General features: G+C 51.6%; 4 protein-coding genes across 4 annotated transcripts; 3 read left to right on the forward strand and 1 right to left on the reverse strand.

Annotated features, from left to right (window-relative positions):
• Nucleotides 1-203: 203 nt before the first annotated feature.
• SCP_0500670 (hypothetical protein) lies at nucleotides 204-1,712 on the forward strand (the record flags this gene model as incomplete). The annotated part of the gene is made up of 10 exons (XM_027758136.1): nucleotides 204-264; nucleotides 318-355; nucleotides 420-704; nucleotides 760-843; nucleotides 894-1,085; nucleotides 1,141-1,150; nucleotides 1,200-1,267; nucleotides 1,330-1,525; nucleotides 1,589-1,629; nucleotides 1,686-1,712. 10 exons carry the CDS (start codon nucleotides 204-206, stop codon nucleotides 1,710-1,712), a joined length of 1,002 nt encoding a protein of 333 aa, XP_027613937.1.
• Nucleotides 1,713-6,403: 4,691 nt separating this feature from the next.
• On the reverse strand, nucleotides 6,404-6,753 carry SCP_0500680 (hypothetical protein; the record flags this gene model as incomplete). The annotated part of the gene is made up of 2 exons (XM_027758137.1): nucleotides 6,404-6,684; nucleotides 6,738-6,753. The coding sequence occupies 2 exons, from the start codon at nucleotides 6,751-6,753 to the stop codon at nucleotides 6,404-6,406; spliced, it is 297 nt and encodes a 98-aa protein (XP_027613938.1).
• Nucleotides 6,754-9,150: 2,397 nt separating this feature from the next.
• On the forward strand, nucleotides 9,151-10,864 carry SCP_0500690 (DAO-domain-containing protein; the record flags this gene model as incomplete). Its single annotated transcript, XM_027758138.1, has 6 exons — nucleotides 9,151-9,726; nucleotides 9,781-10,064; nucleotides 10,124-10,399; nucleotides 10,451-10,511; nucleotides 10,576-10,659; nucleotides 10,715-10,864. 6 exons carry the CDS (start codon nucleotides 9,151-9,153, stop codon nucleotides 10,862-10,864), a joined length of 1,431 nt encoding a protein of 476 aa, XP_027613939.1.
• Nucleotides 10,865-13,162: 2,298 nt separating this feature from the next.
• SCP_0500700 (Purine nucleoside permease) lies at nucleotides 13,163-14,423 on the forward strand (the record flags this gene model as incomplete). The annotated part of the gene is made up of 3 exons (XM_027758139.1): nucleotides 13,163-13,312; nucleotides 13,367-13,517; nucleotides 13,576-14,423. 3 exons carry the CDS (start codon nucleotides 13,163-13,165, stop codon nucleotides 14,421-14,423), a joined length of 1,149 nt encoding a protein of 382 aa, XP_027613940.1.
• Nucleotides 14,424-14,624: the final 201 nt, after the last annotated feature.

The following is a 14,624-nucleotide window of genomic DNA, read 5'->3' on the forward strand; positions in this document are numbered from 1 at the left end:
CGAGCTGATTTCATAGATATCACGATCGAGGAAGTGAACTGTTGCCACGCAGCAGCCTCACCTTGACCGCAGCGGTCACCGCTTCTGGTTGATCGCCAAGTACTGGAGGGTTGATATAAGACCTCACCCCACCAATTTCTTCTCGTCAACGAACCACCACCTCGTCGACAACACTACCACCGCGAGCTCATACCCGAAACAGAATGACGCAACAGTGGGAGCCAGGTACCTACTACGGCCCCGGTTCCGTCGTCGTCTACCAAGGCCGGTGTATATGTCTTCTCTCTGCGCCCACTCCCGTCTCACCGATAACACAGGAGCGAGGTACAAGATTATCCAGCCGCACACTTCTGAGGTACGTGCTACCTCCAAGTCAGCTCCAAGCTTCCCACCCGCTGGTTTCGCTGATCTCGCACTAGTCCGGCTGGGAGCCCCCCGCGACTCCCGCACTCTGGGGCCGCGAGCCTGACGGTGCCGGATATCAGGACCAGCCGCCTCCGGCGCAGAGCCAGGGCCAGGTCGGGGGCGGAGGATACAACCCCAGCTACGTCCAACCTGGCCCCCAGCAGCCTCAGCAGCCCCAGGGTAACTATCCGCCTGAGAAGCAGTGGGATCAGCACCAGGAGCAGAAAGTCGACATCCCCCACGAGGAACGCAAGAAGAGCTGGCAAGACCTCTCTCCGGAGCGCAAGAAGCAGCTTGAGGTGCGTCCCCGTCTGCTCTGTCCCGATCTGCCTAGCGAGACTGAATGCTACCTAGCTCGGAGGCGGCCTCGTCGCCGGCCTTGCCGCGATTGGTGCTGGGTACTACGCTTACCACGAACACCAGAAGGGCGACGAGGAGGTATGCAGCGCATTTTCGTTGTTTCTCCTTGTGTTAACCTCGTCCATCAGAAAAAAGCGAACGTGTGGGCACTGCAGAACTGGCTCCAAGAGGCGAATGCACGCACGTTGGATTTCAGGCAACGGGGCCCGCGCGGTCCTGCCACTTGGGTCTTGACCGAGGGCGTTAACATCCCACCGAACGCCATTCCCGGAGGCGAGCAGAACGGGCAGACGCTATTCATCTGTCGTGGCTTCCAAGAGGTGAGCGATGGCCGCTGCATTCTAGGCCGAGTCCCTATTGACAACTCATTTCCAGGGCGGACTTCGTATGTATAGTTGAATGGATGCAGTATTCCGTTGTTAATCTCTATGCAGAAATTGGCAAGGTGTCCGCCAACCCCGAACAAGGTGCAGTGATCGGCTATGCGCACAAGGAAATTCGCGTACGTGCTCGGCCTATTTATCTCTGCCTTTCTCTCCTTCCTGACCTTACCTTGCATCTCAGCTCCCAAAATACGAGATCCTTGTGGGTGAGCAGCGCGCGCTACGCTGGGTCGACTTCCGTGGGCGTTTGCACCCTGAACAGCTCAACGCCCGACCCGTCGAGGGTGGACGCGAGGCGAACGGCACACCACTCTTCATCGCGAAGGCGCACTACCACAACGCAGTCGTGCCCGGAAAAGCGAGCGAGAAGCTCAAGGGTGCGTTTTCCCGGTCTCAAGCCGTGGATGTCGTGATGCTGATTGGATCGCTTGAATCGACAGGTGCTTTTATCCCGTTCGCGAATTCCGAGGTGACGGTCGAGGTGCGTTTCTGATCCCCTGTGAGTACTGGGTGCGCGTGCTGATGTTTTGTATCCAGGAGTACCGTGTCTTGTGCTATGCCTAGGTACCAAGATGCTAGCAAAGTCCACCGGACTAGATTTGAGGATGTGGATGTCTCCGATCACGATGTACAGTAAACAGCTTGCGAACTGGAATACTCATTCTGCCCACCCACCCACTTCGACCTTCTCTTTTATTCCAAGGATGTTCCGGATTGCGAATAGCTCTTAACCATCGACATTCGCAACAAAGAAGCGAACCATACTTCTTCCATATTCACGCTTACAAGCAGATAACTACGGGGCTTCCACACTCACCTTTGTAAAAACCAAATGACTCGGCGGTTCCGCATCCACGGTCTGGGTTAAGCACAGAGCGAAGACGCTCTCTAGATCGCGTCGAAATCGCACCCAGGGTTACGCATCCGTGCACTCACCCACTTACCCCATTCCGGGGACATGGGCTCCGGCGTGCGCTCATCCCCATTGCCGACGGTACACCACCAGGACAGAACGGCACACTGTAGGTCAAATCCGTCTGTAGACGCCTCCGTGATACCCAGCGAGATGTATCGCAACGAGGGGAACGTGCGCGTGAGAGGTTGAGACAGTTCGTGAAGAAATGCGGCATTGCCCGCGGAAAACCACCTGCTCTTGGTAAGGATGAAACGGTGCTGTATGTAGATGATGTCAGGGGACGCAAATTCTGGTCCTAAGGGAAGCGATCTGTGAGTGAGAGCACGATGTGCCGCAGGAGACTGGCTGTTCACCACCAAGCACTGGCCAACTCCAGGTCGATCGTGAATCCTATACGCAATGCTAGTTTCAAGCACTTAGTTTTACTCATCAGGTTACCACGCAGGGCCCTCCAAAATGACGCGTGCTACTTGATAGAATAGATAAGGAGAGCATGACTGGCACTATTTCCTTCCGAGACACCGAGCACAGCGCAGAAGTGCTGTTTGTCACAAAATTGTAAATGGCCTTGTAAGGCCTTGTAGCTGAAGGCGCCTTACAGGGCCATATAGAGAACTAGCCCGGCACTTAAGTCTGCAATGCACTGTAATGTTACATCAGGGAAAACCTCCCGCGCAAATTGGTCAGAATTATATATTAATTGTCAGGAATAGTCGAGATTCTCCGCGTTCCAGCGATTATCAACATTGTTGAGAATTACATGAAATAGACGGCCCCTGCCGATTTCACCCCTTAATTCTCAACATTTCTCAACATTAGACACATTTGTTACAGGGTTTTCTCTTCAATTCTTGCTATTATACATGTTGTGGCAATGAATCAGGCCTCATTTACTCAACAATACAGTAGGAAAACGAGCTTGTTATTAGACGGTATGAAGTACAATTCTCAAAGAGATATGTAAGTCATCATCAGGTCACTTGCATACTGCCCTGGATAGCCCTGCATGAGTACTTAACAGGAAGCACAACAATGGGGGCGGATGTTATGCACCAAAAAGATCGAAGAGAGGGGTTAGAAAACATGTTACATGAGTTCGTGTGACGCACCGGGTGTAGGAAACAAGTGCTTGACATGGATGGAGGAGGTAACATCGAAGGCGACGGGCTCGGCCCAACGTGATCAGGCCCTGCACCCGCATGCCGAGAGACGCAGACACACATGCAGTGTACTCATTACCTGGAGCATTTGAGCGTGTGATGGTGCGTAGTGTTGCCGAAGTTCAGTTCAGAACCAAGGTTCGAACCCTGAACCTCTGAACTGAACCTAGGTTCAGTTCTGGTTCTGGTTCTGGTTCAGCCTCTGCTAGGTAGGTTCAGTTCAAGCATGAACTGGTTCGAACCTGATAGGCTAAAACCCATTGGAAAGACCAAATATATGGGCATCCTTATGACTTCGAGAGTTGTCAGTGCAACTAAAGACTGCAAAATGGTATAGAATATACATGTGCTGACTATAGTCTCTTATATTCTGTTGAAATTGCACAGACATACCCTGTATAGCATCCTCTTATATAATACTCACTCTTGGTCAAACATGAGATTACCATTCTACACAGTTCACTGCAGCATTTTGATGGTGGGTAATGCACCAATAATACTAAGAAGCATGTAGAGTAAAGGTGGGAGGCCCCCATTGTCCTTAAAATTGCTAGATTGAAAAATCTCAGGTTCAGAGGTTCGAACTGGTTCTGAACCTATGGTTCAGACTTGGTTCTGGTTCAGCAGGTTCACTGTAGGTTCAGGTTCAGGTTCGGAGAAAATGGCTTCTGAACCGAACTGAACTGAACTTCGGCAACACTAATGGTGCGGAGTAAAGGAAACTTACTAGTACTGCGGGGCTTGGTTGACATTTCCACGCTGCTGCGGATCACCCTGAGTGTGTTCAATATGCCTCAATACGATCTACAAAATATTGAACAGAAGGTGAATTTGGTATGCACGGAAGGAAAGGGGATCGTACAATGGCGGGACACTCCCAATGGCATGTTGATTACTTTGAGGCGGGGATCATCAGTACAGTGAACAAGGGAGAAAAATTGCCAGCATACTATCCCGTATCCTAAGAGGCCGTGAGGGTTTCGCAGTCACGTTCGCAAAGACAACGTCGTTAGAGGTGCCCCCTCCAATCGCACCAGTGGGCACATGCGGTACGAGCCCAAACCTCTCAACATAAAAGCTCAGCAAAAATCACAGCCGTGGACCTCCTGAGCCAGCCGCCCCTTCTCCGCGCATCATCTGTGCTGGCAGAAACGATAGAGGGGATGAGCCCGCTGGAATTGCCGTACTTGTTCAGCAGTGCACGATCTGACGGACCAGGAGGGGAGCGAGGGGGCGGCTGTGCGTAGTCATAGTCAATGGCCTCGAAGTCATATGTGCCTGTGTGGACTCTTCGCAGATGACGGCTCGGGGTCGTTGTATGCAAGAGGGTGGTAACCGCTGCGGGGGTTTATGTGGTGTGGGTCGACTCCAGCGTCCGACTGAATTTGATGTGTTGAGGGGGGCCGGAGTCGGAGCATCCATAGAAGCCCCATATTTTCATTTTACTAGGATCCGAGTTAGTCTTTTAGCGAGGCACATAGAGCGTAACGACGCACCTCGAGTGTTACCCTTATGCTGCTACACAAGACTATGCCTAGCATTGCATGCCAATATCAGCTTCGTTAAATGCATCCGTGAGGAGTAACAGAGAAAGCACGTACCATAGAATAAGTGTTGCGGGTCCCACAACAAAGCCGTGAATATGAAGAAGAGAAAAGACGGCAGTGAATTAGTGCTTGCTCCTGTTTGGTCCAATCAACGTCATCACGTGCCGTTGGACTTTAGCAATTCCTGAGCGACGACGCATGCCTCACCCTTGCAAATTGTATTGTCACCGGTCACCTCTACCCATATCCTGCACTTTGTACATATCTCCCTTCTTGATATCTTGCAGCTCGTATCCCCCACCTCGCCCGGCATGCCCCCGCCTTACCTGCATCGCTAACTGCGTCTGTCCGGCCTCCATATCTCGCCTTACATCTCGCCCTTGCATCCTGCCTCCTCCACCTCTCCCACCTCGCGTCTTCGTACACCTTGCATCTGCTGTATCGCATTTTTGCCCGCCTCGTGTTCTTACCCATCTCACTCAGTTGGATGCATCGGCAACATCTAATACACCATTCGGATCGCTTCGAACTGGCTGCACTGCATTTATGGCCATCTTTGCTGAGTGTCGAGCCGGTGAACCCTGCTGTTTCTGCTTTTGCTGTGTGATCATGGTAAGCAGTAGTTCAGCTGACAATTCCCTTTGAGAGTGTTCTAGAAGAACTGTTTTCCAAGAGCCCCCCAGTAGAGTTTCTGATTACCATACAATTTACATGTAATTATGAGGTTTTCAAATCAGATCATCATTGAAGTCAAGAAATCGAGCGACTTTCCTCAGTGCGCAATGCACTCCAAATTTTCTCGTTCTCGTGAATTATCCACATTTATCATACATTTCTTCACAATTGTGCTGGGAGGTTTTTCTTGATGTCATTGAAGTTGAGAAATTGAGCGACTTTCCTCACAATGCACTCCAAATTTTCTCATTCTCGTGAATTATCCACAATTATCATACAATTCTTCACAATTGTGCTGGGAGGTTTTTCCTGATGTACTTTGCCCTGCGCACAGCCAACCAAGAGTACCCCACCGGAGAAAGCCGAGACCACAACCTAGGGAGGGAGGGGTACCCTCGAGGACCTTACTTGGGTTTGTGCACATGCATATTTATGGCTGTAGATAGTCCCAGATGTCCAAAATGATACTTCCGTGGCTCCACTAACTTAGATGTCATGTTCTATAAAGGCCACAGTATCCTCTGGCCTCATCTATGAGCTGCAACCACAAAGCAGTGCCTGACAGGCCACAATTTCATCATTGAGCTCATCCCAAAGACCAAATCTCCAGTGCACTATGTTTATTGAAAATATGTACGTGCCTATGAGAGGGGCGGTGACATTTTTTGTGAAAGACACTATGGTGCATCATTATTGAGTGCTTAACATACCAAAAACGGATAAGACCTTCCGCTTTTGGAAGGAAGGAGGGAGGGAGGGGTACCCTGGGGACCCTTATTTTGGTTTTGGGAGTCATGGTAGTGAACTGACTTCCTGCCACCCTCTTGCAGCCAACTGCCCAGAAGAACACTACATCTATGGCCTGAGTGCCAACTGCCTCCCAACAGCCTTATCGCACCTAATGTGCACATCTGATCAGTCAAGTAATATTGATTAGATGACTAGTCAAGACTTACATTAGACCGCCCCAGTAACATTGGAAGAGAACGACGCGGAGGAGGGCGGCGCAGAGGAGGGCGGCGCAGAGGAGGGCAGCACGGAGGAGGGTGGCGCGGAGGAGGGCAGCGCGGAGGAGGGCGATGCACCTCCGGTGTTAATACCAAGGGCCGCACGAATGATCTCCATGGCCCGCTGCACCTTCAATGCGATAGCCTCAGTCTGACTTATGTCAGCGCTAAGGGCCCGAATCTGGTCCTGTAAGTCACTGAGGGAGGGTGCTGAGGCCACAGAAGTGCTCTCTGCAAACAGTGTTAATGTAGATTCAAGTCAAAAATGTGCTATCATCGCTTACGACCACGATTAGCCATGAGGACTGGTTTGGGTGGGGGATGGTGGTGGTATGCTCCAAACGTGAGAAGGGGCAACACTGGGAGACACCACAATATATACAAAGTATACCACAGGGCACCGCACCGCCGGTGGCAGGCATGTGATCCCTCGCACGACGAAGCAACCTTTATGACGTCCTGGGACATGGTGACCTAAAACAATTGGATATTGCTGAGGCTTGTGGAGATGTTGAATGGGCACGACAGAGTTCGCACTGGTGACTGGCAGAGGCGTCCTGCAGGCGTTTTTGAGCAAGAATTTTTATGCACATGTACAGGGGTGCTATAGCATATAAATGAGCATTTTGGAGAGGCCACAGGAGGCCCGGAATTTGAGTAGATGTGAAGTTACCAGCCAAATTACCTAAAGATACTCATCTATCCTATGGTGTGCGCCACTTAGACACTGCTACTTTTGAACAAGCAAAACCCAGCACCTAAAAATTACCCGATTTCTTATCCATTTAGCAGAAATGTTCCTTTTGATGAGAGGAGTTGATTGGCTAGAGCGATTGTCAAAATACTCAAAATTGACGGAGATATTATTTTTGTCAAAAATGAAATTGGCCAAACCGGTGCTTAAGTACCATATGTGGAAGTGAAACCCAAATCGGGAAGGTTATTCCCATCCCTTATGTTTCCAAGACCTTGTACACACACTTCAAACATGTTTCCTGGGAGATCGGAGTTCAAAGGAAGGTAGCCGCTATGCTTGCAAAGCTTTACCACACCTCCCGAGGAGCATAAAGACCCCATTTTAGGGTTGGGGATTTTCACCAGCCAGATTGGCCACTGTCCAAAAGTAGCGGCGTCTAATTGGCGCGCACCATAGGCGAGGTCAGGACTGTGACCTGATAAGGCTAAATCACGCGATTTTGTGACTCGATAAGTAAGCCCCAGCACAGGAAGCATTACCACTTTTATCCATTGGAAATAACCTGGCAAAAAGCATGGAAATTAATAATATATTTTCAGAGGAAAAACCTCGAGAAAAAAGTGAGAAAAGAACAAAACATTCTCACGGTTTTTCACTTGGAAATAAGTTGCCTACCATATCAGGCAACTGGACATGCCAGGACATGCCAAAACCCGGACAAAATTACCATATTTGGCGACCAACTTATTTCCAGTGGAAAAACCAAGAGGGGGGCGAGATTTGAACTCTCGACACCGTCCTCACAAAAATTCGAGGACCCCGTAAACTGGGGTAGGGGGGGCCACCTTCCGCATTAAGACGTGCCGATCTCCGGCACAGGCACAATGATTCCCATATTCTGCGACTGCAAACATACGTTCATCGACAATGACATTAACAGTAGTTACTTCCGAGTAGTATATAATACATATCCATAAGATTACTTGTGTTTCTTCGCTGCACCCATTCGCACGTTGCCATCCGGTTGATACTGTCATTTCGTCGACGAGGAAGGACACTTTGACAGGAATTTTCTCTGGAGGTATACCGAGTCGCTCCTCCTCATCGTGCGAAATTGTCATAGAGGATGGAGAGCACGCAAAACGACACAGCACAAGAACGCGAGCGGCAAAGTCTGCGTTAAACAAATCGCGTTTAGTCACGTGCATCTGACGTATGCACATAGTTTCTTCTGAAGCACACACTGCGCGGAAATGTCCGGTTTGAGTGCACAGAAATGACTGTGTACATTACAGAACATAGATTTAAATTTAGAGTCAATTAACGTGAAGAACTTGAGGAGAGAGGTGGAAAATGGTGAGCACTGGGAGGAAAACGCGCGGGTGGCTGAAATTGGACCCCGTACACCAGTTTCCTATCCCCCTTGCAAACAGCTGGGTATCCCCGATTCAAATCTCGCCCCCCTCTTGGGAAAAACTGCGGAAATGCTTTGTTCTTTTACACATTTTTTCCTCATGTTTTTCCTGCAGTATAACTTTATTGATTTCCACACATTTTTCCAAGTTATTTCCTTGGGAAAAAGGGGGTTATGCGTCCTGTGCAGCAAGGAAGCGCGCATCACCGGAACTTTATTCCGCATTACGGGCCGCAGCCATTTTGAGCACATCGTCCCAGGGGCGGCCAGCGGCACTGGCCTCGTACCGCGAGCTATCAGCTTGTATCATTATAAGTAAGACCTAATGTTATCAGCACTACGGCCCGACTCCATTACCTTCTGCGACATCAGTCGCCGGTGGGCTGCCCTACATAATCATCGTTGATCTTCTCGCACGCCGTCAATACTAACCTTGACTCTGTTGTAGCAGTACGAACCCCGAGGTGAGCCTATTCTCGCGTAATCGTCGCTAAATATTTTCATCCTGCGCGAGTCGCAGGTGAGCTTGCTCGTCATGTATCACATTCTCCGTCCAATAATTACGTCCTCGCGGAGACAAGACGCCATGACATCTGAGCCTCCTAGCACTGGCCCTGATACGCCAGCCTCCACGGAATGGCCACTGCCGGAGGGTTCGTCCCTCTCACTCTGGCTGCAGTGCGTTCGAGCAAACCCGCTCCTCGACTACCGTTCCGTCGAAACGCTCCCGACCGAGGCCGATGTTGTCATCATCGGTTCGGGGATCAGTGGCGCGCTGGTGGCGTTCGAGCTCCTCAAGAGCGCCAATCCGCCGAGTAGCATTATGATGCTCGAGGCGCGTGAGCTGTGTTCCGGCGCCACGGGAAGGAACGCGGGGCATTGCAAGCCCGACCAGTGGCGTGGCTTCCGCAAGTACAAGTCTGTGTTCGGTGAGCAGCAGGCCCTTAAGATTCTCGCGAACGAGCAGGAGACTTGGGAGCGCCTCGTTGCATTCATCCGCGAGGAAAAGGTTGACTGCGATCTGTGGGTCGGGGACACCCTCGACGTGGCTGTTACAACTGAGGTCGCTGAGGACATGGCCAGCGTCTGGGAGTCGTATAAGGCTGCTGGAGGGAAAGTCGACCACGTGAAATATGTCGCAGACAAGGAAGAGGCGGTCAAAGTATGTTGAGTTCTCGTAGTGGGGGCGCCAACCTACCTTAACTGCACCTTGCAGATATCGCGCCTGAAGTCAGCTGTCTCACTTTGGGCATGGAACGCATCGACACTATATCCTTGGAAACTGGTTGCGTATGTGATCCAGAAGACCCTCGATCTGGGCTTGCATCTCCAGACGTGGACGCCTGCCACTTCGGTGACGGCATCGAGGAAGTCAGGGCAATGGGAGGTCAAGACAGAGCGTGGCACGATCACGACGCCGATGGTCGTACACGCAACCAACGCATATGCATCCGCGCTGCTACCCGAGTTTAAAGGCATCATCAGGCCCACCCCACACATGTACGTCTTACCTACTTTCACATTGAATCACTGAGATCGCTGACGATCGCCCATGGCAGGTGCGACAAAGTAGTTCCCCCGCGTTCCTTCTCCGGCTCGCATGCGCTGCAGAATTCGTACGGCGTCCTTTGCTCTGGCGGCTCACTATATTCGATCAACCCGCGCACGACGTCCGACGGGATTGTGCTCTTCGGTGGCAGTAACCCGAACCAGGGCGAGCTGTTCAAGTACGTCGATGAGGATCCCGAGCGCCGCAGCACGGACGACTCCCTCTCGAACTTCGCACCCGTCACACAGGCTGTGATCGAGCTGACCCAGAAGGACTTCATCGGCTGGTGAGCCTTTTGCTTGTTATTTGCGCGTGGTCGAAGAGACGTCCGATGCAGGGGAACGAAGACTGCGCCTGGCCAAGGGTATGAGTACAGCTGGAGCGGTATCATTGGCAGAGTGTGTCTGTTTTTTTTCTACGTCCCACCTCCTGTGTATAGTACTGACTTTACGTCTTGGGCAGAGTGCTGACGGCGTACCGTACGTTGGTGCAGTTCCCGGAAAGCCCGGGCAGTGGATAATCGGCGGACACAACGGCCACGGAATGGTGCGGTTTCTCTGATTTACGACGTGAATACGTCGCTGAGTGCAGCTTTGTATAGGCGCGCATATTCACAGCGGCCCCGGGCCTTGTGAAGCTCATACAGGGTGGCATCTGGAGTGACACTGGGCTGCCCGAGTGCTTCGAGGTCACGGCAGAGCGCCTCGCTCGGCTCCACGCGCAGTCGAACTTCAACATCCCATTCGTATAGAGGCCATAGAGGTTGTGCTGGCGATGGAGAAACATATGCTAGAAGTTACCCTGGAATGTATGCGGTACTTATGGGCCTGCGCATCGGTGTCTTCCTTTTTCCATACAGGCCTGGTTGTCGATTACTGATAACGCCCAGTGCACTGAAAACGGTTTGACTTGATTCCTTTACCAGTAGTCTCGCCAGGCGCCATTTATCCTTGCTCTGATAGTCTACACCTCTATCTTCGCAGTGTGGCAAAGGAAAATAGTCTACAGGCGCGACCACGTAGCATCAAGACCTGCTGTGCGAGCGCTTTGATCCACTTCGGCTCTTCCTTAAGGTTCCTTCAGCACAGCGGTGAGTATCGTTATCCATGTTACCCACCCGGACATTAAACATTATTCTGTTGTCAACCCAACGCGAAATAGACGATCGATAGGCATTTGCTGCATAATGAATATGTTATCCACCTTGGCGGCCCTGAAGTTGTCCGCTACGACTCAAATGGCACAACCGATAACAATCCAACATGCGCTTTCTTTCATGCGTTTCCGCGACTCAGCGCAGTTTACAGTAATGAGCTCCTCAAATATATCCGTTCTGATGGAGCGTCAAGCTGGCTGGAGCATTTCGAGATTCCGGGATATTACGGAACGGGCGCCTCTGTTACACATCATCTAAGATATGTATTCCAGCAGATGCCCCCAGATCGTCTCCTTGAAATACCTCTCCACACTGATGGCCATCAGTATTTTGACCATATCCTTGGACGGTTTCACTTCGAAGGACTATGGTTTAGCATCAATGCTCGCACAATTGCGACGCCGACCGCGTGAGTTGATCATCTGTCGAAAATGCTCGTGGACATGTTCTGTTCATCGTGATACATTTCAATCAGCATCATGGAGGCACCCTTGCTCATGGATAGGTTCTACGAACTGCCCGAACCTGTAGCTTGGTAGCGGGTTATTGGAAGAGAGCACGAACGTACGCTAGAGTCGATATAAGATGAAATGGCAGAGCGGGTGAATCGGCAGATGCATTCCCCTAACTGCGACTTTGCTACGCTCTAGAACATCGGCAGTGGGCATGTAACAATCCACGGAAGAGAATCGTTCACTGTCGCTGTGTTCTCATGTAGTGCATATGTTGCGTTCTGTCTGATCCCTCGGTCTGGTCGAAACAAGGGACATCAATGTTATTCTGCCTCTTCGTCGATTACCCACGGAGCCATTTGTGTATTTCGGAAGACCGCGCTGATTTCTTTGTAGCCCTTGCAGCGCAGTGGATATCGCTGCCCAATTCAGGGCCAAACTCTGCAGGCTTGACGGCCTTGGTTTGACCAAGAAGACGCCGAGCCATTGATGATCAGCTTTTTCTAATGTAGCGTACCAGGTGAGACTGAATGATGATGAAAATAGCAGATACAAGACATACGTTTTCCCGATAATCAGTCCACTGTGAGTGGTCATGTCGTTGATCCGTAATTTGTAGGTTAACCTCCGCCGTCGAGGGCGTCCTCTCGCCAGAGACAGGTGTGCGCGATACTAGACCTTACTTCGGAAGATACTTACTGCATGTCTTAGATCTTCGCATGGCCATCAATGTTAATCACTGTCAGGAAGCTGCGAAACACATGTCCTTATCTGTTTAGGAACGAGACAGCAGCGTCATCATGATTGAGGCTCAGTGGATTAACATTATTCTGGACAGAATGCGAGGAAAACCATACAAGTGGTGAGCGCGAAGGACTCACTGATAACAAGGAACGACTGTTTTCCTTGTCTAGAGGCTGATCCATGAGCCTATCCCAGGTCTTCGATCGCAACGTGAAAATACTTACTTCGACAACCTCTATTGAAGATTGTTTGAGAGGCGACATGCCAGATGTACGTACCTTATACATGTGATGGCATCAAGATCCACCTGATCCACCAATCATACCCGGGCCCCCCTTTCGCATAATTTTGCTGCTTCTCAGCGGTAGTCTGAGAATCCAGAGGACCGGCGGACTTATCGTCGTGTCCATTTGTTGAGCACTGCGTACACAGTTCTGCGGGTGGTCTATAACGACTTATCCTGCACACAGTCTGAGGAGCAAAGGGCGATATGGTGGAAGACGACGTGTTTGGAGAGATACTATCTCTCCAAATACATCAGATATGTAGCGTCGTCCAGCCGAGAGAAACACCGACCACGACGTCGACCACCGGCCACGGCCGGCCATCTGTCAATCGACTTCCCGTCTAAACATGGACACCATCCATAAACCACCCTGCTCGTCGACGTTCGCTCCCCTTCACATCTCCCGCTCCAATGCGTGCATCGCCTTTGATTGCGGCGGCAGCCGCCCTCGCGAGTTCTGCCAACGCCTTCCCAGGCTCCAAGTGTCACGACGAGCACGGTCTATTTCAGTACGGCCATGCGGACTGTAAGGTTACTCCGAAGGTGATCATCATCAGCATGGTACGTCGCGTCGACCCTCTACCAAAAAAAGCTCAGTTGTGAATGAAACCACAGTTCGGACCCGAGGCGGACATCTGGTACTCAAACAACGAGGTGTATGACGTCCTGGCGCGCAACATAAGCGTACCCGGCTTATCCCCGCTTTACCCAGATGTGCACTGCACCGCGAACGCCGAGGTGTGCCAGTTGACCACTGGCGAGTCAGGTGCGTTGGTATTCCCTACCCGGCTTCCCGTTCGTTCACGAGGACTCGCTTCTCATAGAGATCAACGCCGCCGTGACAATCTCGAGTCTCGTCGCAAGCCCGCTGTTCCACCTTACCAAGACCTACTTCATGATTGCCGGCATCGCAGGTATCAATCCGCATCAAGGAACGATCGCCTCTGTCACCTTCGCCCGTTACGCAGTTCAGGTCGCGCTCCAGTACGAGTTCGACGCGCGCGAGATGCCTGCCAACTTCTCCACGGGCTACGTCGGTTTTGGGACCACGATGCCAAACCAGTATCCGACAACCCTCTACGGCACGGAGGTCTTCGAGGTTAACACTGCGCTGCGCGATCTCGCTGTCGGCTTCGCGCGCCAAGCCACGCTGAACGACTCAGCGCAGGCGGTCGCATACCGTGCAACGTATGCGGAGGCGTACACTGCTGCCGGTACTGGGCCGTCTGTGCTCACATGCGACGTGACCACGTCAGACGTATATTTCTCCGGGAACCTGCTGGGCGAAGCGTTCGCGAACTGGACATCAGTGCTCACGAACGGGACGGGCGTGTACTGCATGACGGCGCAGGAGGACAATGCGACGCTCGCGGCGCTCCTCCGCGGCGCGCTGAGCAGCTTTGTCGACTTCGCGCGCATCATCGTTATGCGCACCGCGAGCGACTTCGACAGGGAAGCGCCCGGATATCCCGCCACGTACAACCTTTTCTGGGCGGACGCGGGCGCGTTTGAGCCGTCGTTGCAGAATATCTACCTTGCCGGCGTGGAGGTCGTGAATGGGATCATTGGTGGGTGGGAGGAGACATTTGAGGCGGGCATACGGCCGCAGAATTATATTGGAGATGTGTTTGGCACACTGGGTGGTGTTCCAGATTTCGGCCCTGGGAGCTAGGGGTTTGTGTAGCCAGTGCATTGTGGGTAAAAGCGTGATTGTGCTGACTATGCCACGCATTGAAGAAACGTAGAGTCGGCGCACAGTTAACAACAGGAAGATGTCCGTCGAGGGATCCCGAGCGTTGATATTTGTAGGACGTGCTGATAAGGCTTCATCGACATCCCCAGGATCGTTGTGAGAACGCGCTCGTGACATATT

Source organism: Sparassis crispa, assembly GCF_003851025.1.
Source record: "Sparassis crispa DNA, contig_000004F, whole genome shotgun sequence".
NCBI classification, from domain to species: domain Eukaryota; kingdom Fungi; phylum Basidiomycota; class Agaricomycetes; order Polyporales; family Sparassidaceae; genus Sparassis; species Sparassis crispa.